Raw genomic sequence first — 22,377 nt, 5'->3', positions numbered from 1 at the left:
AGTCTTCTCATTTGAAGCTTCTTCACAAAAGTGCACATATATTGTTTTTATTAGTAAAATAAAGTTTTAAGGTCTTTATCTTTCAAAATTTTCTCACCCAATCCCCCGGGCTGAGCAAAAATCGTAATGCGGCACACCACCTGAAAAGGTCGGACAACCCTGTTGTAGATGGTCGAGGTTGCAGGTTTGGAGATGCATTGTTAAAGCATTGGCATGTTGTTGCAGTGCATCTTGTAGATGGTACACACTGCAGCCATGTTGTGCCAGTGGTGAATGGGATGCCGATCAAATGGACTGCTTTGTCCTGGATGGTGTCGAGCTATTTGAGTGTTGAAGCTGCACCCATCCAGGCACGTGGAGAGTATTCAATCACACTCCTGACTTGTGCCTTGGTGGTAGAAAGACTTTGGGGAGTCAGGTGAGTTACCTGCTGCAGAATTCCCAGCCTCTGACTTGGTTTTCTAGTTAAGTTTCTGGTCAGTGGTCCCCAAGAATGTCAAGGGTGGGTGGTTAGAGTTATTGCCTGGCACTTTTGTGGTGTAAATGCTTAGCTAAGTCTTTAAATACTTCTGTTTAATTTAGTTTTTTAATGTAATTACAGTTTACCCAGTAACTTGTACCATATTGAATAAAGAGTTTCATGAGGAAGACCAAACCAAATAAGGCCGATTGGTAGCAGTAAAATGTCATGTACATAGAAGAATTAAAAGTTCAGCATGACAATGAAGGCATTTTATTTTACGCATGTAGTATTTCTTTTATTTGTTCATTCTTGTTTTCCCCATGTGTGCACACTCCTGAATATTCCTACTTTCATGTAGCTTAAATATAAATTTATACACTCTGTTTCCTTAAGCTAAAACCAGGTTGCAAATCAAGACTGATGTCTTTTAAGATATTTTTAATGTTTGGCTAACAGCACATTACTGTGCTCCTGTATAAAATGTATGACCATTCTGGTTAGAATCCAAGTTTCCCATTCTCCACTTGCCAACCCTCCATCCCTAAATTTCCAGATCGCACCACAAATGTTGGTCAATTTATTGTATTAAACTTTTCCTTTGTTAGCTTCCTCTTCAGATTTCTAATAAAAGATAGCTCAAACACCGTACTAAGATGCCACAGGCTTTCTCTTTCCTGATTAGACACTCCTGGTCACTTTGTTCCTCATCTGGGTGAATGTTGTGCTTCTTGAGGTGCTGGGTCATGATGAAACTTTTTTCCATTTTGGACAACTAGTAGCATCATCATAATTGTAATTTATGCCTAATTACATATATGCAGACAATGCAGAGCTGAGCTCCCTCCATTTTATCTGCACAGTGTGCCTCATCCCCAACCTCAGAAGAGCACTTTATATTTCAACAGTATGCCAATAGATATTTTTCATATCAGCCATACTATGGCTTCATTGTGAGATTGCCAGTTGATCTAGTATTATGGTAGTTCTGTCTTGTGTTTCCATGTCCAATAGGAGATAATTTTACAAAAGACCCTTGTAGCCTGTAGCCAGAGAATACATCAGTGCAGTTCAAGCCCAAATTGACAGTACTGAAGTCCTAGAAGTGAAAATGCAGTGCAGGGTATCACATAGTATCCCATGGAAGAGCCTTCTTAAAGTACAAAACCCATATTGAAACTCTCCTATGTTGCCTTTTAAGGTAAGTTTAGAGAATCTTGAAGTCTAGTCTTGGCAAGTTCAAGCTTTGTCCAGTCCAATTCTTGTTCTCACATTACAGTGAAGTCTTCCTGTGTAAAGTCCATATCTTTTTGAGGTCGAAGTAGAAATCTGAGTCTTCATCTGAGTTAATATTGTTCATTCATCTACTTGAGTGTTTAAAAATGCAATAAAGGTTAACTTTGTGCAAAAATGTACTATTACTTGAAATTTTGATGCAGAATCAGTTTGGCACTTTTCCATGCCAATGTCATCTGATGCAGAATCAGTTTGGCCAACTTGCAATAGGTAGTTAGGTTTTTTGCACTTTAGGCAGTTTGGGAACTGACCACTATTGTGGTGAATGATTTTGGTTATGAAATAACAAGTGCATTCTCAATTTAGAATCTTTGCGTGGTCTTCCATCTAGCTCAATAAAATAATAATTGGAAATATGTAGAGTACTTTATTGCATTTAAATGTCACAAAATGCTTCACAGATTGAATTACTTTTGAAGTGGTACTTTTACTTTTTAAAGGATCATCCTCTGCCATTTCCGCCACCTCCAGCATGATGGTCTACTAATATCCGTTATAAGCCCACCGATTCCCACAGCTACCTCGACTACACTTCATCACACCCTGCCTCCTGTAAGGACTCCATTCCGTTCTCCCAGTTTCTCCGTCTCCGACGCATCTGCTCTGATGATGCTACCTTCCATGACAGCACTTCTGATATGTCTTCCTTTTTCCTCAACCGAGGATTCCCCCCCACTGTTGTTGACAGGACCCTCAACCGTGTCCGGCCCATTTCCCGCACCTCTATCCTCACCCCTTCCCCTCCCTCCCAGAACCGTGACAGGGTTCCCCTTGTCCTCACTTTCCACCCCATCAGCCTCCATATCCAAAGGATCATCCTCTGCCATTTCCGCCACCTCCAGCGTGACGCCACTACCAAACGCATCTTCCCCTCCCTTCCCCTGTCAGCATTCCGAAGGGATCGTTCCCTCCGTGACACCCTGGTCCACCCTTCCATTACCCCCACCACCTCGTCCCCTTCCCATGGCGCCTTCCCCTGCAATCGCAGGAGGTGTGATACCTGCCCATTTGACTCCTTTCTCCTCACTATCCCAGGCCCCAAGCACTCCTTTCAGGTGAAGCAGCGATTTGCTTGTACTTCTTTCAATGTAGTATACTGTATTCGCTGCTCACAATGTGGTCTCCTCTATATTGGGGAGACCAAATGCAGACTGGGTGACCGCTTTGCGGAACACCTCCACTCAGTACACGAGCAGGACTCTGAGCTTCCGGTTGCTTGCCGTTTCAACACTCCCCCCTGCTTTCATGCTCACATCTCTATCCTGGGCTTGCTGCAGTGTTCCACTGAACATCAACGCAAGATCGAGGAACAACATCTCATTTACCGATTAGGCACACTACAGCCTGCCGGACTGAACATTGAGTTCAATAATTTCAGAGCATGCTGGGCCCCCCATTTTACTTTTATTTTTAATTATTCTTTTTTACAATTTTTTTTTTGCTATGTTTATTTCATTTCATAGTTTGTTCAGTTTGCTTACCCACTGTTTTTTTCATGTTTGTGCTTGTGGCTGTTCAATCTTCAGTTCGTTAACACCCTATCTGTACTAATGCTTTGTCTTTCAACACACCATTAACATATTGTTTGCCTTTGCTCCATGCCCTTCTGATCAGCTATTCTGTGGCCTTGTCCAATCTACACCTCCTTTGTTATCTCTTGCCCTACCCTGCTTTACTTGCTTATAACCTTTGACATTTCTAATATTTGCCAGTTCCGAAGAAGGGTCACTGACCCGAAACGTTAACCCTGCTTCTCTCTCCACAGATGCTACCAGACCTGCTGAGTATTTCCAGCATTTCTTGTTTTTATTACTTTTGAAGTGAGTTTGTTTTGTAGGCAAACACAGCAACCATTCTGGACCAGTAGTGCTCCACAAATAGCAGTGAGATCCATGATTGGGTTGCTCTGTTAATTTTATTTGTTTTTAGGATGTGGGCAACTCCGACAAGTCTGCATTTATTGCCCAGCACTGGTTGCTCTGAATAGATTTATTGGGCCTTTCCTCTGCTGTCCTCATGGTAGTGCTGCCACAATGGTGTTGGGTAGCGAAATTCAGTTGACTCAGCAGCAATATATATCTTAAGTCAGGGTGGTGTGAGATTTGGGATGAAGGTGTTTCCACAACTTTACTGCTCTTGTCCTTCTTGGCGGTTGAAGTTGCAGAGGAGGGACGTGTTGTTCTTGCAACCTCCAGTGCATCCTATGGACCATACATACTGCAGCCAGTGTGTCAGTGGTGAAGGGGTAGATACTGAGGCCAGTGGCGAGATCAAATTAACTACTTTGTCCGGGATGGTGTTCAACTTTTTGATTTATATTATGGCTGCACCTAATTAGGTGAGTGGTAAATAATCTATCAAACATCTGACTTAAGCATTGTGAATGGCGGAGAGGCTTTAGGGAGGTCAAGAGTTGAATGACCTGTACATAGCCTCTGTCTTGTTCTTCCAGCCACCATGCTTTCAGAAGGCTTTTGATAAAGTCCCACAGAGGAGGTTAGTAAACAAAATTAGAGCACATAGGATTGGGGTAATCTACTGGTATGGATTGAGAATTAGTTAAGACAAAAAGCAGAGAGGAGGAATAAATGGGTCATTCCCAGGATGGCAGGTTATTACAAGTGGGGTGCTGCAAGATCAGTGCTTGGTCCACAGCTGTTCGCAATCTATATAAATGATTTGGATGTGGGGACGAAATGTAATATTTCCAAATTTGCTGATGACACAAAACTAGGTGGGAATGTAAATTGTGAGGAGGGTGCAAGGAGGCGTCAAGGGGATTTTTACAGGCTGAGTGAATGGGCAAGAACATGGCAGATGGAATATAATGTGAATAAGTGTGAAGTGATCCACTTTGGTAGAAAAAACAGGAAGGCAGAGTATTTCTTAAATGGTGAGAGGTTGGAAAGTCCAAAGGGACCTGGGTGTCATTGTTCATTAGTCACTAAAAGCTAGTATGCAGGTGTTAGCACCATTCTATGATTCTGTGTTGGCCTTCATCGCAAGGGGATTTGCATACAGGAGTAAAGATGTCTTGCTGCAGTTGTATAAAGCCTTGGTGAGACTGCGCCTGGAGTATTGTGTACAGTTTTGGGCTCCTTACCTAAGGAAGGATAAACTTGTCAAAGGGGGAGTGCAACGGAGGTTCACCAGACTAATCCCTGGGATGGCGGGATTGTTTTATGAGGTGTGATTGAGGAAACTGGGCCTGTATTCTCTAGAGTTTTGAAGAATGAAAGATGATCTCATTGAAACTTATAGAATTCTTACAGGGCATGACAGGGTAGATGTGGACAGGATGTTTCCGCTGGCTGGTGAGTCGAGAACCAGGGGACAGTCTCAGAATAAGGGGCAGGCCATTTAAGACTGAGATGAGGAAGAATTTCTTTACTCAGAGGGTGGTGAATCTGAGGAATTCTCTACCCCAGAGGGCTGTGGAAGCTCAATCATTGAGCATGTTCTAGACAGAAATCAATAAATTTCTGGATCCTGACGACATCAAGGGATATGGGGATAGTGGGGAAAAGTGGCGTAGAGGTAGATGATCAGCCATGATCTGTTTGAATGGCAGAGCAGGATTGATGGGTCAATTAGCCTATGCCTGCTCATATTTCCTATGATCCTGTGTTGTTATTGCTGATTCAGTTAACTTCTTGTTGAATGGTGACTCGCCAAGATGATGTTGATGGGGTACCTGGTGATTAGTGCAATTGAAGGTCAAGGTGGAATGGCTGGACTTTTATGTCAAAGATGGTCATTATCTGGCACAGATGTTACCTGCTACTTGCCAGCCCAAGTAGCATAGGAGACATAAAAGAAAACTGCAATTCAACTTTTGCTTTCTGTTAAAAGCAGCAACAGCTTTGGCTGTTGCATTCTTGTGGCTACTGATAATGCACATTAACAATTTTGTCTCTTTTGCTGTGTCATTGTAATAATTACTTTTAAATGTGAATCAAACTTGTATGTGCCTTGTATATTGGTTTACCTGCATTATAAAAGCACTTGCTAAGTGGTTAACCAAATGCTTGGTAAAAAATAAAATAGTTCTGAAGAAGTCATATCCGACTTGAAACGTTAACTCTGTTTCTCTCTCCACAGATGCTGCCAGACGTGCTGAGTATTTCCAGCACTTTATTACTTTTATGGTATTTATTGTTGGAGGCCATTGACATAAACTAATTAGTCCAACAGAAATAATATTAGATTATAATATTACGCTGCTTCTAATGACCCAATATTAATTCAATGGACTGTAAACTTGGAAATTGAACCAATTTAAATCTATACTTAACATTTGACTTGCCCCTTAATATCAGCTCCTTAAAGAGCACCATGGGCATTAAATTTTGGTCCTACAAAACTACTAACAAAAGACTTCTTATGTAGCTTATGTAATAGCATTTCTTTTATAGGTTGAGGCAAAGGTGGATAGTACTCAGGAACAACAATGGCACATGAAACATCTTGGTCTTTCACAACAGCTACAAAGTTTGAGAGAGCCCTTGCATGCCAAATATAAAGATGAGATTTCTGATTTGAAAGACCCACACAATGAAAAACTGGAACAAGTGGAAACTGTTATAAGAACACATTACAATCAGGAGGTGGAAATATTTGGAGAGGAGTCAACTAAGTTTGCTGGTGGGGAGCCTACTTCGAGGGTCTTGAAAGAAGTTCTCCAAAAACATGTATTCCAAGAGACTCACGAGCCAAAAAGTGAATCTACTCATGTTATATATCTTCTGAAGAAGCAATATGAAGAACGCCTGCAGGAAGAAATAGCTAAGGTATGATAGTCTCATTTAATGCTAAAGTTCAGCAAGAATATAGCATAACGTAACTTATCAGCTACCTCAGAGATTTATTAAAACTGGTAAAAAGTTATGAATTAGAGGAGGTGGGTTTAAAGTGAGACATTTGTTCCCACTACCATCTATCTATAATATCTTGCCTCATAACTCACTCACGATGATAATTACAATTTAAAATAACAATTACAGTAGCTAATACTGTGGTGCTTTAGAATTTTATTCACAATATTGCAGTATTAAAATGATTGCTCTGAAATAATCTAAACTTTAAAATGATTTAAATTTTGACCAGTATACATTTAAATTGATTTTTTAATCCATTGTACTAAAGTTTTTTCCCTATATTTTTATAGGTAATTGTGCAGATGTCTGTACAGTTTGCTCAGCAGACTGAGATGGCTAGGATGATGAGGGAGCTGCAAGCACACCCTACTCCATGTAAACGAAGTGATGAAGAATGGGAGAATGAAATGGAACAGAGGTTGGGTATTCTAAAACAAGATCTTCAGTTTCAGTTTGATGCAGACAGAAAAAATTTAGAAAATCTGTTTTCAGAAGAAAAAGAGGAACTTCAGAGAGCTTTGAAACAGAAGAATGCTGAAATTCTAGCTATTCAGAGGCAGTTGCAAAATTACAAGATTGAATATAAATTGGAAACACATGGAGTGGATACAGATGCTGCTTTGCAGGAGTTTTTGAAAGCTAACCAGGAACTATTCAAGGATTCTTATGCTAAAGATAATTCAATTTTGAAAGAAATGAGCGTTGAATGTAAAATAGAACCTATTGAATTAGAGAGACAAGACGTTGCACAGGTGAGTTCTCTGGAAGATGTAATGAAAACTTTGAAGCAGTTTCTTTCAAACACTTGCATGTATGTTAGAGCACTTTTCAGATCAGATCTAGTACCCTAACAAAGCAACAACCCCAACTTCAGAAATGTTCTACCAGATACTGTACCAGTTTCAAATTTTCTAACATTATCCTCCTTCCATTTGGGCTATATGTTAGGATATTGTCCAGTGAGAGAGGCTCATTATGTCATTTGTGCTTGTGTGAACATATGTTCACATGCTACTTCTTTCATTGCCGTATCTGGTGCCATCATTTTTTATGAGTCAGTAAATTGATTCTGTTTGAGGGAGAGAGAATATGGAGAACTACAGTCCTGTTAGCTTGACATCAGTAGTAGGGAAAATCTAGAATCTTTTATAAAGGATGTGATAACTGGACACTTAGAAAGTAATGGTAAGATTGGGCAGAGGCAACATGGATTTATGAAAGGGCAATCATGTTTGACAAACCTGTTAGAGTTTTTTGAGGATGTAACTAGCAGAATAGATAAAGGGGAACCAGTGGATGTGGAGTGTTTGGATTTTCAGAAGGCTTTCAATAAGGTCAGTAAGCAAAATTAGAGCATATGGGATTGGGGTAATATACTGACATGGATTGAGAATTGGTTAATGGACAGAAAGCAGAGAGTAGGAATAAAAGTTGGCAGGCTGTTACTGGTGGGGTTCTGAAAGGATCAGTGTTTGGGCCCTAGCTGTTGACAATCCATATCAATGATTTTTGGGGACCAAATGTAATATTTCCAAGTTTGCTGACAACACAAAACTAGGTGGGAATGTGAGTTGTGAGGTGGATGCAGAGAGGCTTCAAGGGGATTTAGACAGGTTAAATGAGTGGGCAAGAATATGGCAGATGGAATATAATGTGGAAAAATATGAAGTTATCCACTTTGGGTGGAAAAACAGGAATGCAGAATATTTCTTAAATGCTGAGAGATTGAAAAGTGTTGATTTCCATAGGAACCTGGGTGTCCTTGTTAATAAGTCAGTGAAAGCTAACATGCAGGTGCAGCAATCAATTAGGAAGGCAAATGGTATGTTGGCCATTATTGCAAGAGTATTTGAGTACAGGAGTAAAGAAATCTTGCTGCAATTGTATAAAGCCTTGGTGAGACTGCACCTGGAGTAATGTGTACAGTTTTGGTCTCCTTACCCAAGGAAGTATATACTTGCCATAGAGAGGGTGTAACGAAAATTCACTAGACTGATTCCTGGGATGGTGGGATTGTACTGTGAGGAGAGATTGAGGAGACTGGGCCTATATTCTCTACAGTTTCGAACAGGGTTGTCCAACATATGGCCCGCTGAAGGTTTCCATCCAGCCTGAGGGTGTAAACTGTACCGGGGCTGTTCCTCATCCTCACCAGGGCTCTGTGACTGCAGGTGGGAAATTTCCCTTTGTCAAACTGGCATTCAAAAAAGATCAAAAGTCAGTTTGACAGCTGACAGATCCTGACAGCAGGAACAGCGGTTTCTGAACTCCGGAGACATTAGGAGTTTTTTTTTAAAAGCCTGCGGAAAACCCTGAATCTGTCTGAAGTTGAGAAACTGCTGTTCCCAGCTGTCAGGATCTGTCAGCAATGAAACTGATGTATGATTCAAAAAGAAGCTGACCAACCATCTGATGAGCATTCCCACTCTCTGCAACTGTCAGAGAGAGAGAGAAGTGGGGGGAAGGGAGAGAGAGAGAGAGAGAAGTGGGGGGAAGGGAGAGAGAGAGAGAGAAGTGGGGGGAAGGGAGAGAGAGAGAGAGAAGTGGGGGGAAGGGAGAGAGAGAGAGAGAAGTGGGGGGAAGGGAGAGAGAGAGAGAGAAGTGGGGGAAGGAGAGAGAGAGAGAGAAGTGGGGGAAGGGAGAGAGGAGAGAGAGAAGTGGGGGGAAGGAGAGAGAGAGAGAGAAGTGGGGGGAAGGGAGAGAGAGAGAGAGAAGTGGGGGGAAGGGAGAGAGAGAGAGAGAAGTGGGGGGAAGGGAGAGAGAGAGAGAGAAGTGGGGGGAAGGGAGAGAGAGAGAGAGAAGTGGGGGGAAGGGAGAGAGAGAGAGAGAAGTGGGGGGAAGGGAGAGAGAGAGAGAGAAGTGGGGGGAAGGGAGAGAGAGAGAGAGAAGTGGGGGGAAGGGAGAGAGAGAGAGAGAAGTGGGGGGGAAGGGAGAGAGAGAGAGAGAAGTGGGGGGAAGGGAGAGAGAGAGAGAGAAGTGGGGGGGAAGGGAGAGAGAGAGAGAGAAGTGGGGGGAAGGGAGAGAGAGAGAGAGAAGTGGGGGGAAGGGAGAGAGAGAGAGAGAGAAGTGGGGGGAAGGGAGAGAGAGAGAGAGAGAAGTGGGGGGAAGGAGAGAGAGAGAGAGAAGTGGGGGGAAGGGAGAGAGAGAGAGAGAAGTGGGGGGAAGGGAGAGAGAGAGAGAGAAGTGGGGGAAGGGAGAGAGAGAGAGAGAAGTGGGGGGAAGGGAGAGGAGAGAGAGAGAAGTGGGGGGAAGGGAGAGAGAGAGAGAGAAGTGGGGGGAAGGGAGAGAGAGAGAGAGAAGTGGGGGGAAGGGGAGAGAGAGAGAGAGAAGTGGGGGAAGGGAGGAGAGAGAGAGAGAAGTGGGGGGAAGGGAGGGAGAGAGAGAGAGAGAAGTGGGGGGAAGGGAGGGAGAGAGAGAGAGAGAAGTGGGGGGAAGGGAGGGAGAGAGAGAGAGAGAAGTGGGGGGAAGGGAGAGAGAGAGAGAGAGAGAGAAGTGGGGGGAAGGGAGAGAGAGAGAGAGAGAGAGAGAAGTGGGGGGAAGGAGAGAGAGAGAGAGAGAGAGAAGTGGGGGGAAGGGAGAGAGAGAGAGAGAGAGAGAAGTGGGGGGAAGGGAGAGAGAGAGAGAGAGAGAGAAGTGGGGGGAAGGGAGAGAGAGAGAGAGAGAGAGAGAAGTGGGGGGAAGGGAGAGAGAGAGAGAGAGAGAGAGAAGTGGGGGGAAGGGAGAGAGAGAGAGAGAGAGAGAAGTGGGGGAAGGGAGAGAGAGAGAGAGTGGGGGGAAGGGAGAGAGAGAGAAGTGGGGGGAAGGGAGAGAGAGGGAGAGAGAAGTGGGGGAAGGGAGGGAGAGAGAGAGAGAGAGAAGTGGGGGGAAGGGAGGGAGAGAGAGAGAGAGAGAGAAGTGGGGGAAGGGAGGGAGAGAGAGAGAGAGAGAGAAGTGGGGGGAAGGGAGGGAGAGAGAGAGAGAGAAGTGGGGGGAAGGAGAGAGAGAGAGAGAGAGAAGTGGGGGGAAGGGAGAGAGAGAGAGAGAAGTGGGGGGAAGGAAGGGAGAGAGAGAGAGAGAGAGAGAGAGAGAGAAGTGGGGGGGAAGGGAGAGAGAGAGAGCGAGAGAGAGAGAGAAGTGGGGGAAGGGAGAGAGAGAGAGAGAAGTGGGGGAAGGGAGAGAGAGAGGGAGAGAGAAGTGGGGGAAGGGAGAGAGAAGTGGGGGAAGGGAGAGAGAAGGAGAGAGAAGTGGGGGGAAGGGAGAGAGAGAGAGAGAGAGAGAAGTGGGGGGGAAGGGAGAGAGAGAGAGATGGAGAGAAGTGGGGGGAAGGGAGAGAGAGAGAGAGAAGTGGGGGGAAGGGAGAGAAGTGGGGGGAAGCGAGAGGGAGAGAGAAGTGGGGGGAAGGGAGAGAGAGAGAGAGAGAGAGAAGTGGGGGGAAGGGAGGGAGAGAGAGAGAGAAGTGGGGGGAAGGGAGGGAGAGAGAGAGAGAGAAGTGGGGGGAAGGGAGGGAGAGAGAGAGAGAGAAGTGGGGGGAAGGGAGGGAGAGAGAGAGAGAAGTGGGGGGAAGGGAGGGAGAGAGAGAGAGAGAAGTGGGGGGAAGGGAGGGAGAGAGAGAGAGAGAAGTGGGGGGAAGGGAGGGAGAGAGAGAGAGAGAAGTGGGGGGAAGGGAGGGAGAGAGAGAGAGAAGTGGGGGGAAGGGAGGGAGAGAGAGAGAGAGAAGTGGGGGGAAGGGAGGGAGAAGAGGGAGAGGGAGAAGTGGGGGGAAGGGAGGGAGAGAGAGAAGTGGGGGGAAGGGAGGGAGAGAGAAGTGGGGGGGAAGGGGGAGAGAGAGAGAAGTGGGGGGGAAGGGGGAGAGAGAGAGAAGTGGGGGGAAGGGGGAGAGAGAGAGAGAGAAGTGGGGGGAAGGGGGAGAGAGAGAGAGAGAAGTGGGGGGAAGGGGGAGAGAGAGAGAGAGAAGTGGGGGGAAGGGGGGGAGAGAGAGTGAGAGTGGGGGGAAGGGGGAGAGAGAGAGAGAGAAGTGGGGGGAAGGGGGGGGGGAGAGAGAGAGAAGTGGGGGGAAGGGGGAGAGAGAGAGAGAGAAGTGGGGGGAAGGGGGGGAGAGAGAGAGAGAGAAGTGGGGGGAAGGGGGAGAGAGAGAGAGAGAAGTGGGGGGAAGGGGGAGAGAGAGAGAGAGAAGTGGGGGGAAGGGGGAGAGAGAGAAGTGGGGGCAAGGGGGAGAGAGAGAGAGAGAAGTGGGGGGAAGGGGGAGAGAGAGAGAGAAGTGGGGGGAAGGGGAGAGAGATAGAGAAGTGGGGGAAGGGAGAGAGAGAGAGAAGTGGGGGGAAGGAAGAGAGAGAGAGAAGTGGGGGGAAGGGAGAGAGAGAGAGAGAAGTGGGGGGAAGGGAGAGAGAGAGAGAGAAGTGGGGGGAAGGGAGAGAGAGAGAGAAGTGGGGGGAAGGGAGAGAGAGAGAGAAGTGGGGGGAAGGGAGAGAGAGAGAGAAGTGGGGGGAAGGGAGAGAGAGAGAGAAGTGGGGGGAAGGGAGAGAGAGAGAGAAGTGGGGGAAGGGAGAGAGAGAGAGAGAAGTGGGGGAAGGGAGAGAGAGAGAGAAGTGGGGGAAGGGAGAGAGAGAGAGAAGTGGGGGGAAGGGAGAGAGAGAAGTGGGGGGAAGGGAGAGAGAGAGAGAAGTGGGGGGAAGGGAGGGAGAGAGAGAGAGAAGTGGGGGGAAGGGAGGGAGAGAGAGAGAGAAGTGGGGGGAAGGGAGGGAGAGAGAGAGAGAAGTGGGGGGAAGGGAGGGAGAGAGAGAGAGAAGTGGGGGGAAGGGAGGGAGCGAGAGAGAGAGAGAAGTGGGGGGAAGGGAGGGAGCGAGAGAGAGAGAGAAGAGGGGGGAAGGGAGGGAGCGAGAGAGAGAGAAGTGGGGGGAAGGGAGGGAGAGAGAGAGAGAGAAGTGGGGGGAAGGGAGGGAGAGAGAGAGAGAAGTGGGGGGAAGGAGGGAGAGAGAGAGAGAAGTGGGGGGAAGGGAGGGAGAGAGAGAGAGAGAAGTGGGGGGAAGGGAGGGAGAGAGAGAGAGAAGTGGGGGGAAGGGAGGGAGAGGGAGAGAGAGAGAGAAGTGGGGGGAAGGGAGGGAGAGGGAGAGAGAGAGAGAAGTGGGGGGAAGGGAGGGAGAGAGAGAGAGAGAGAAGTGGGGGAGAGGGAGGGAGAGAGAGAGAGAGAGAAGTGGGGGAGAGGAGGGAGAGAGAGAGAGAGAAGTGGGGGAGAGGGAGGGAGAGAGAGAGAGAGAAGTGGGGGGAAGGGAGGGAGAGAGAGAGAGAGAAGTGGGGGGAAGGGAGGGAGAGAGAGAGAGAGAAGTGGGGGGAAGGGAGGGAGAGAGAGAGAGAGAGAAGTGGGGGGAAGGGAGAGAGAGAGAGAGAGAAGTGGGGGAAGGGAGGGAGAGAGAGAGAGAGAAGTGGGGGGAAGGGAGGGAGAGAGAGAGAGAGAAGTGGGGGGAAGGGAGGGAGAGAGAGAGAGAAGTGGGGGGAAGGGAGGGAGAGAGAGAGAGAAGTGGGGGGGAGGGAGAGAGAGAGAGAGAGAAGTGGGGGGAAGGGAGGAGAGAGAGAGAAGTGGGGGAAGGGAGGGGAGAGAGAGAGAGAAGTGGGGGTAAGGGAGGGAGAGAGAGAGAGAGAAGTGGGGGGAAGGGAGGGAGGGAGAGAGAGAGGTGGGGGGAAGGAGGGAGAGAGAGAGAGAGAGGTGGGGGGAAGGAGGGAGAGAGAGAGAAGTGGGGGGAAGGGAGCGAGAGAGAGAGAGAGAGAGAGAGAGAGTGGGGGAAGGGGAAGGGAGAGAGAGAGAAGTGGGGGGAAGGGGGAGAGAGAGAAGTGGGGGATGGGATGAGTGGGGAAGGAGGGAGAGAGAGAGAGAGAGAGAAGTGGGGGGAAGGGAGGGAGAGAGAAGTGGGGGGAAGGGAGGGAGAGAGAAGTGGGGGGAAGGGAGGGAGAGAGAGAGAAGTGGGGGGAAGGGAGGAGAGAGAGAGAAGTGGGGGGAAGGGAGGAGAGGGAGAAGTGGGGGGAAGGGAGGGAGAGGGAGAGAGAGGGAGAAGTGGGGGGAAGGGAGAGAGAGGGAGAAGTGGGGGGAAGGGAGAGAGAGGAGAAGTGGGGGGAAGGGAGAGAGAGAGAGAAGTGGGGGGAAGGGAGGGAGGAGAGAGAGAGAGAGAAGTGGGGGAAGGGAGAGAGAGAGAGAGAAGTGGGGGGAAGGAGAGAGAGAGAGAGAGAAGTGGGGGGAAGGGAGAGAGAGAGAGAGAAGTGGGGGAAGGGAGAGAGAGAGAGAGAAGTGGGGGGAAGGGAGAGAGAAGTGGGGGGAATCGAGAGAGAGGGAGAGAGAAGTGGGGGAAGGGAGAGAGAGGAGAGAGAAGTGGGGGGAAGGGAGGGAGAGAGAGAGAGAGAGAAGTGGGGGGAAGGAGGAGAGAGAGAGGAGAGAGAGAAGTGGGGGGAAGGGAGAGAGAGAGAAGTGGGGGGAAGGAGAGAGAGAAGTGGGGGAAGGAGAGAGAGAGAGAGAAGTGGGGGGAAGGAAGGAGAGAGAGAGAGAGAGAAGTGGGGGGAAGGGAGGGAGAGAGAGAGAGAGAAGTGGGGGAAGGGAGGGAGAGAGAGAGAGAGAAGTGGGGGAAGGAGGGAGAGAGAGAGAGAGAAGTGGGGGGAAGGGAGGGAGAGAGAGAGAGAGAAGTGGGGGGAAGGGAGAGAGAGAGAGAAGTGGGGGGAAGGAGAGAGAGAGAGAAGTGGGGGGAAGGGAGAGGGAGAGAGAGAGAGAAGTGGGGGGAAGAGGAGAGAGAGAGAGAAGTGGGGGGAAGGGAGAGAGAGAGAGAGAGAAGTGGGGGGGAAGGGAGAGAGAGAGAGAGAGAAGTGGGGGGAAGGAATAGAGAGAGAGAGAGAAGTGGGGGGAAGGGAGAGAGAGAGAGAGAAGTGGGGGAAGGGAGAGAGAGAGAGAGAGAGAAGTGGGGGGAAGGAGAGAGGAGAGAGAGAGAGAGAGAGAGAAGTGGGGGAAGGGAGGAGAGAGAGAGAGAGAGAAGTGGGGGAAGGGAGGGAGAGAGAGAGAGAGAAGTGGGGGGGAAGGGAGGGAGAGAGAGAGAGAAGTGGGGGGGAAGGGAGGGAGAGAGAGAGAGAAGTGGGGGGAAGGGAGGGAGAGAGAGAGAGAAGTGGGGGGAAGGGAGGGAGAGAGAGAGAGAAGTGGGGGGAAGGGAGGGAGAGAGAGAGAGAAGTGGGGGAAGGGAGGGAGCGAGAGAGAGAGAGAAGTGGGGGGAAGGGAGGGAGCGAGAGAGAGAGAGAAGTGGGGGGAAGGGAGGGAGCGAGAGAGAGAGAGAAGTGGGGGGAAGGAGGGAGAGAGAGAGAAGTGGGGGAAGGGAGGGAGAGAGAGAGAGAGAAGAGGGGGGAAGGGAGGGAGAGAGAGAGAGAAGAGGGGGAAGGGAGGGAGAGAGAGAGAGAAGTGGGGGAAGGGAGGGAGAGGGAGAGAGAAGTGGGGGGAAGGGAGGGAGAGGGAGAGAGAGAGAGAAGTGGGGGGAAGGGAGGGAGAGGGAGAGAGAGAGAGAAGTGGGGGGAAGGGAGGGAGAGAGAGAGAGAGAAGTGGGGGAAGGAGGGAGAGAGAGGGAGAGAAGTGGGGGGAAGGGAGGGAGAGAGAGAGAGAGAGAAGTGGGGGGAAGGGAGGAGAGAGAGAGAGAGAGAAGTGGGGGGAAGGGTGGGAGAGAGAGAGAGAGAGAAGTGGGGGGAAGGGAGGGAGAGAGAGAGAGAGAGAAGTGGGGGGAAGGGAGGGAGAGAGAGAGAGAAGTGGGGGGAAGGGAGGGAGAGAGAGAGAGAGAAGTGGGGGAAGGGAGGAGAGAGAGAGAGAGAAGTGGGGGAAGGGAGGGAGAGAGAGAGAGAGAAGTGGGGGGAAGGGAGGGAGAGAGAGAGAGAGGTGGGGGGAAGGGAGGGAGAGAGAGAGAAGTGGGGGGAAGGGAGAGAGAGAGAGAGAGAGAGAGAAGTGGGGGGAAGGGGAAGGGAGAGAGAGAGAAGTGGGGGGAAGGGAAGGGAGAGAGAGAGAAGTGGGGGAAGGGGGAGAGAGAGAGAAGTGGGGGGAAGGGGGAGAGAGAGAGAGTGGGGGAAGAGAGAGAGAGAGAGAAGTGGGGAAGGAGGGAGAGAGAAGTGGGGGGAAGGGAGGGAGAGAGAAGTGGGGGGAAGGGAGGGAGAGAGAAGTGGGGGGAAGGGAGGGAGAGAGAAGTGGGGGAAGGGAGGGAGAGAGAAGTGGGGGGAAGGGAGGGAGAGAGAAGTGGGGGGAGGGAGAGAGAGAGAAGTGGGAGGAAGGAGAGAGAGAGAGAGAGAGAAGTGGGAGGAAGGAGAGATAGAGAGAGAGAGAGAGAGAAGTGGGGGGAAGGGGGAGAGAGAGAGAGAGAAGTGGGGGAAAGGGGAGAGAGAGAGAGAGAAGTGGGGGGAAGGGGAGAGAGAGAGAGAGAAGTGGGGGGAAGGGGGAGAGAGAGAGAGAGAAGTGGGGGAAAGGGGAGAGAGAGAGAGAAGTGGGGGGAAGGGGGAGAGAGAGAGAAGTGGGGGGAAGGGGGAGAGAGAGAGAAGTGGGGGAAGGGGGAGGGAGAGAGAAGTGGGGGGAAGGGAGGGAGAGAGAAGTGGGGGAAGGAGAGAGAGAAGTGGGGGGAAGGGAGAGAGAGAGAGAGAAGTGGGGGAAGGGAGAGAGAGAGAGAAGTGGGGGAAGGGAGGGAGAGAGAGAGAGAGAGAGAAGTGGGGGGAAGGGAGGAGAGAGAGAGAGAGAGAAGTGGGGGGAAGGGAGGAGAGAGAGAGAGAGAAGTGGGGGGAAGGAGGGAGAGAGAGAGAGAGAGAAGTGGGGGGAAGGAGGGAGAGAGAGAGAGAGAAGTGGGGGGGAAGGGAGGGAGAGAGAGAGAGAGAAGTGGGGGGGAAGGGAGGAGAGAGAGAGAGAAGTGGGGGGAAGGGGAGAGAGAGAGAGAAGTGGGGGGAAGGGAGAGAGAGAGAGAGAAGTGGGGGGAAGGGAGAGAGAGAGAGAGAAGTGGGGGAAGGGAGAGAGAGAGAAGTGGGGGGAAGGAGAGAGAGAGAGAAGTGGGGGGAAGGGAGAGAGAGAGAGAGAGAAGTGGGGGGAAGGGAGAGAGAGAGAGAAGTGGGGGAAGGGAGGGAGAGAGAGAGAGAGAGAAGTGGGGGGAAGGGAGAGAGAGAGAGAAGTGGGGGGAAGGGAGAGAGAGAGAGAGAAGTGGGGGAAGGGAGAGAGAGAGAGAAGTGGGGGAAGGGAGGGAGAGAGAGAGAGAGAGAAGTGGGGGAAGGGAGGGAGAGAGAGAGAGAGAAGTGGGGGGAAGGGAGGGAGAGAGAGAGAGAGAGAGAAGTGGGGGGAAGGGAGGGAGAGAGAGAGAGAGAGAAGTGGGGGAAGGAAGGGAGAGAGAGAGAGAGAGAAGTGGGGGAAGGGAGGGAGAGAGAGAGAGAAGTGGGGGGAAGGAGGGAGAGAGAGAGAGAGAGAAGTGGGGGGAAGGGAGGGAGAGAGAGAGAGAGAAGTGGGGGGAAGGGAGGGAGAGAGAGAGAGAGAAGTGGGGGAAGGGAGGAGAGAGAGAGAGAGAAGTGGGGGGAAGGGAGGGAGAGAGAGAGAGAAGTGGGGGGAAGGGAGGGAGAGAGAGAGAGAAGTGGGGGGAAGGGAGGGAGAGAGAGAGAGAAGTGGGGGGAAGGGAGGGAGAGAGAGAGAGAAGTGGGGGAAGGGAGGGAGAGAGAGAGAGAAGTGGGGGAAGGGAGGGAGAGAGAGAGAGAAGTGGGGGAAGGGAGGAGAGAGAGAGAGAAGTGGGGGGAAGGGAGGAGAGAGAGAGAGAGAGAAGTGGGGGGAAGGGAGGAGAGAGAGAGAGAGAGAAGTGGGGGAAGGGAGGGAGAGAGAGAGAGAGAAGTGGGGGGAAGGGAGGGAGAGAGAGAGAGAGAGAAGTGGGGGAAGGGAGGGAGAGAGAGAGAGAGAAGTGGGGGGAAGGGAGGGAGAGAGAGAGAGAAGTGGGGGGAAGGGAGGGAGAGAGAGAGAGAAGTGGGGGAAGGGAGGGAGAGAGAGAGAGAAGTGGGGGAAGGGAGGGAGAGAGAGAGAGAAGTGGGGGGAAGGGAGGAGAGAGGAGAGAGAGAGAGAGAGAAGTGGGGGGAAGGGAGGGAGAGAGAGAGAGAGAGAAGTGGGGGAGAGGGAGGGAGAGAGAGAGAGAGAAGTGGGGGAAGGGAGGGAGAGAGAGAGAGAGAAGTGGGGGGAAGGAGGGAGAGAGAGAGAGAGAAGTGGGGGGAAGGGAGGGAGAGAGAGAGAGAGAAGTGGGGGGAAGGGAGGGAGAGAGAGAGAGAGAAGTGGGGGGAAGGGAGGGAGAGAGAGAGAGAGAAGTGGGGGAAGGGAGGGAGAGAGAGAGAGAGAAGTGGGGGGAAGGGAGGAGAGAGAGAGAGAGAAGTGGGGGGAAGGGAGGAGAGAGAGAGAGAGAGTGGGGGAAGGGAGGAGAGAGAGAGAGAGAAGTGGGGAAGGAGGGAGAGAGAGAGAAGTGGGGGGAAGGGAGGGAGAGAGAGAGAGAGAAGTGGGGGGAAGGGAGGGAGAGAGAGAGAGAGAAGTGGGGGGAAGGGAGGAGAGAGAGAGAGAGAAGTGGGGGGAAGGAGGAGGGAGAGAGAGAGAGAGAGAAGTGGGGGGAAGGGAGGAGAGAGAGAGAGAGAAGTGGGGGGAAGGGAGGAGAGAGAGAGAGAGAAGTGGGGGGAAGGGAGGGAGGGAGAGAAGAGGTGGGGGAAGGGAGGGAGAGAGAGAGTGGGGGAAGGGAGGAGAGAGAGAGAGGTGGGGGGAAGGGAGAGGAGAGAGAGAGAAGTGGGGGGAAGGGAGGAGAGAGAGAGAGAGAGAGAGAAGTGGGGGGAAGGGGAAGGGAGAGAGAGAGAGAAGTGGGGGGAAGGGGAGAGAGAGAGAAGTGGGGGAAGGGGGAGAGAGAGAAGTGGGGGAAGGGAGGGAGAGAGAGAGAGAAGTGGGGGGAAGTGAGGAGAGAGAAGTGGGGGAAGGGAGGAGAGAGAGAAGTGGGGGGAAGGGAGGGAGAGAAGTGGGGGAAGGGAGGGAGAGAGAGAGAAGTGGGGGAAGGGAGGGAGAGGGAGAAGTGGGGGAAGGGAGGGAGAGGAGAGAGAGAGAGAAGTGGGGGAAGGGAGAGAGAGAGAGAAGTGGGGGGAAGGGAGAGAGAGAGAGAAGTGGGGGGAAGGAGGAGGGAGAGAGAGAGAGAGAAGTGGGGGAAGGGAGAGAGAGAGAGAGAAGTGGGGGGAAGGGAGAGAGAGAGAGAGAAGTGGTGGGAAGGGAGAGAGAGAGAGAGAAGTGGGGGAAGGGAGAGAGAAGTGGGGGGAATCGAGAGAGAGGAGAGAGAAGTGGGGGGAAGGGAGAGAGAGGGAGAGAGAAGTGGGGGGAAGGGAGGGAGAGAGAGAGAGAGAAGTGGGGGGAAGGGAGGGAGAGAGAGAGAGAGAGAAGTGGGGGGAAGGGAGGGAGAGAGAGAGAGAGAGAGAGAGAAGTGGGGGAAGGGAGAGAGAGAGAGAGAGAAGTGGGGGAAGGGAGAGAGAGAAGTGGGGGGAAGGGAGAGAGAGAGAGAGAAGTGGGGAGAAGGAAGGGAGAGAGAGAGAGAGAGAGAGAGAAGTGGGGGAAGGAGGAGAGAGAGAGAGAGAGAAGTGGGGGGAAGGGAGGGAGAGAGAGAGAGAGAAGTGGGGGGAAGGGAGGGAGAGAGAGAGAGAGAAGTGGGGGGAAGGGAGAGAGAGAGAGAAGTGGGGGGAAGGGAGAGAGAGAGAGAGAGAAGTGGGGGGAAGGGAGAGAGAGAGAGAAGTGGGGGGAAGGGAGAGAGAGAGAGAGAGAGAAGTGGGGGGAAGGAGAGAGAGAGAGAAGTGGGGGGAAGGAGAGAGAGAGAGAGAAGTGGGGGGAAGGGAGGAGAGAGAGAGAGAGAAGTGGGGGGAAGGGAGAGAGAGAGAGAGAGAAGTGGGGGGAAGGGAGAGAGAGAGAGAGAGAAGTGGGGGGAAGGGAGAGAGAGAGAGAGAAGTGGGGGGAAGGGAGAGAGAGAGAGAGAGAAGTGGGGGGAAGGGAGAGAGAGAGAGAGAGAGAGAGAGAGAGAGAAGTGGGGGGAAGGGAGGGAGAGAGAGAGAGAGAGAAGTGGGGGAAGGGAGGAGAGAGAGAGAGAGAAGTGGGGGGAAGGGAGGGAGAGAGAGAGAGAAGTGGGGGGAAGGGAGGGAGAGAGAGAGAGAAGTGGGTGGGAAGGGAGGGAGAGAGAGAGAGAAGTGGGGGGAAGGGAGGGAGAGAGAGAGAGAAGTGGGGGGAAGGGAGGGAGAGAGAGAGAGAAGTGGGGGGAAGGGGAGGGAGAGAGAGAGAGAAGTGGGGGGAAGGGAGGGAGCGAGAGAGAGAGAGAGAAGTGGGGGGAAGGGAGGAGCGAGAGAGAGAGAGAAGTGGGGGAAGGAGGGAGCGAGAGAGAGAGAGAAGTGGGGGGAAGGAGGAGAGAGAGAGAGAGAAGTGGGGGGAAGGGAGGGAGAGAGAGAGAGAGAAGAGGGGGGAAGGGAGAGAGAGAGAGAGAGAGAAGAGGGGGGAAGGAGGGAGAGAGAGAGAGAAGTGGGGGGAAGGAGGGAGAGGGAGAGTGAAGTGGGGGAAGGAGGAGAGGGAGAGAGAGAGAGAAGTGGGGGGAAGGAGGGAGAGGGAGAGAGAGAGAGAAGTGGGGGGAAGGGAGGGAGAGAGAGAGAGAGAGAAGTGGGGAAGGGAGGAGAGAGAGAGGAGAGAAGTGGGGGGAAGGGAGGAGAGAGAGAGAGAAGTGGGGGAAGGGAGGGAGGAGAGAGAGAGAGAAGTGGGGGAAGGGAGGGAGAGAGAGAGAGAGAGAAGTGGGGGAAGGGAGGGAGAGAGAGAGAGAGAAGTGGGGGGAAGGGAGGGAGAGAGAGAGAGAAGTGGGGGGAAGGGAGGGAGAGAGAGAGAGAGAAGTGGGGGAAGGAGGGAGAGAGAGAGAGAGAAGTGGGGGAAGGGAGGGAGAGAGAAGAGAGAAGTGGGGGGAAGGGAGGGAGAGAGAGAGAGAGGTGGGGGAAGGGAGGGAGAGAGAGAGAAGTGGGGGAAGGGAGGGAGAGAGAGAGAGGAGGGGGGAAGGGAGGGAGAGAGAGAGAAGTGGGGGAGGGAAGGAGAGAGAGAGAGAGAGAGAGAGAGAAGTGGGGGAAGGGAAGGGAGAGAGAGAGAAGTGGGGGAAGGGGAGAGAGAGAGAAGTGGGGGGAAGGGGGAGAGAGAGAGAAGTGGGGGGAAGGGGAGAGAGAGAGAGAAGTGGGGGGAAGGGGGAGAGAGAGAGAAGTGGGGGAAGGGAGGGAGAGAGAAGTGGGGGGAAGGGAGGGAGAGAGAAGTGGGGGGAAGGGAGGAGAGAGAAGTGGGGGGAAGGGAGGAGAGAGAAGTGGGGGAAGGGAGGGAGAGAGAAGTGGGGGGAAGGGAGGAGAGAGAGAGAAGTGGAGGAAGGAGAGAGAGAGAGAGAGAGAAGTGGAGGAAGGAGAGAGAGAGAGAGAGAGAGAGAAGTGGGGGAAGGGAGAGAGAGAGAGAGAGAGAGAGAGAAGTGGGGGAAGGGGAGAGAGAGAGAGAGAAGTGGGGGGAAGGGAGAGAGAGAGAGAGAGAAGTGGGGGGAAGGGAGAAGAGAGAGAGAGAAGTGGGGGAAGGGGAGAGAGAGAGAGAGAAGTGGGGAAGGGGAGAGAGAGAGAGAGAAGTGGGGGGAAAGGGTGAGAGAGAGAGAGAGAAGTGGGGGGAAGGGGAGAGAGAGAGAAGTGGGGGAAGGGGGAGGAGAGAGAAGTGGGGGGGAAGGGAGGGAGAGAGAAGTGGGGGGAAGGAGGAGAGAGAGAGGGGGAAGGGAGGGAGAGAGAAGTGGGGGGAAGGGAGGGAGAGAGAAGTGGGGGGAAGGGAGATGGGAGAGAGAAGTGGGAGGAAGGGAGAGGGAGAGAGAAGTGGGGGGAAGGGAGGGAGAGAGAGAGAGAAGTGGGGGAAGGGAGGGAGAGAGAGAGAGAAGTGGGGGGAAGGGAGGAGAGAGAGAAGTGGGGGGAAGGAGAGAGAGAGAGAGAGAAGTGGGGGAAGGGTGAGAGAGAGAGAGAGAAGTGGGGGGAAGGGAGAGAGAGAGAGAGAAGTGGGGGAAGGGTGAGAGAGAGAGAGAAGTGGGGGGAAGGAGTGAGAGAGAGAGAAGTGGGGGAAGGGTGAGAGGAGAGAAGTGGGGGAAGGGTGAGAGAGAGAGAAGTGGGGGGAAGGGTGAGAGAGAGAGAGTGTGGGGGGGAAGGGTGAGAGAGAGAAGTGTGGGGGGGAAGGGTGAGAGAGAGAAGTGTGGGGGGAAGGGTGAGAGAGAGAAGTGTGTGGGGGGGAAGGGTGAGAGAGAGAAGTGGGGGGGGGGGGCGACAGAGGGAGAGAGAGAAGTGGGGGGGGGCGGGAGAGGGAGAGAGAGAAGTGGGGGGGGGCGGGAGAGGGAGAGAGAGAAGTGGGGGGGGCAGGAGAGGGAGAGAGAGGAAGTGGGGGGAGAAGGGAGAGAGAGAAGTGGGGGGAGAAGGTGAGAGAGAAGTGGGGGGGAAGGTGAGAGAGAGAGAAGTGGGGGGGGAGAGGGAGAGGTGGGGGGAAGGAGGGGGAGAGGAGAGAAGTGGGGGGAGAGAGAGAAAAGGGAATGGAGGGGAAAGGGGAAACGGAGGAGTGGGGGGGAAAGGGAGACAGAGGGGGGGTCGGGGGGGGGGGAACGGAGAGATAGGGGGGACCTGAGAGATGTCGGATAGATGGAGGGAGGAGAGGGAAGGGGGGGTCCGAGGGGATGGAGAAGGGGCGGAGTGATGGAGAGATGGGGGAATATCACACGTGAG

The 22,377-nt window shown here is 52.2% G+C and overlaps 1 protein-coding gene across 11 annotated transcripts in view; it reads left to right on the top strand.

The window, feature by feature from the left end:
- Window positions 1-22,377, top strand: part of akap9 (A kinase (PRKA) anchor protein 9) — a 362,971-nt gene that overhangs the window by 148,957 nt on the left and 191,637 nt on the right. For all 11 annotated transcript variants that reach the window (XM_068012548.1, XM_068012537.1, XM_068012517.1 and 8 more), the window contains exons 17-18: window positions 6,172-6,546; window positions 6,924-7,385. In XM_068012548.1, coding sequence (XP_067868649.1) covers window positions 6,172-6,546; window positions 6,924-7,385 — 837 coding nt within the window. The remainder of the gene's footprint in view (window positions 1-6,171; window positions 6,547-6,923; window positions 7,386-22,377) is intronic.

This window comes from Heterodontus francisci, chromosome 2, assembly GCF_036365525.1.
Source record: "Heterodontus francisci isolate sHetFra1 chromosome 2, sHetFra1.hap1, whole genome shotgun sequence".
In the NCBI taxonomy this organism is placed as follows: domain Eukaryota; kingdom Metazoa; phylum Chordata; class Chondrichthyes; order Heterodontiformes; family Heterodontidae; genus Heterodontus; species Heterodontus francisci.
The sequence above is the reverse complement of the archived record's forward strand: the minus strand, read 5'-3'. Positions and strand labels throughout refer to the sequence as shown.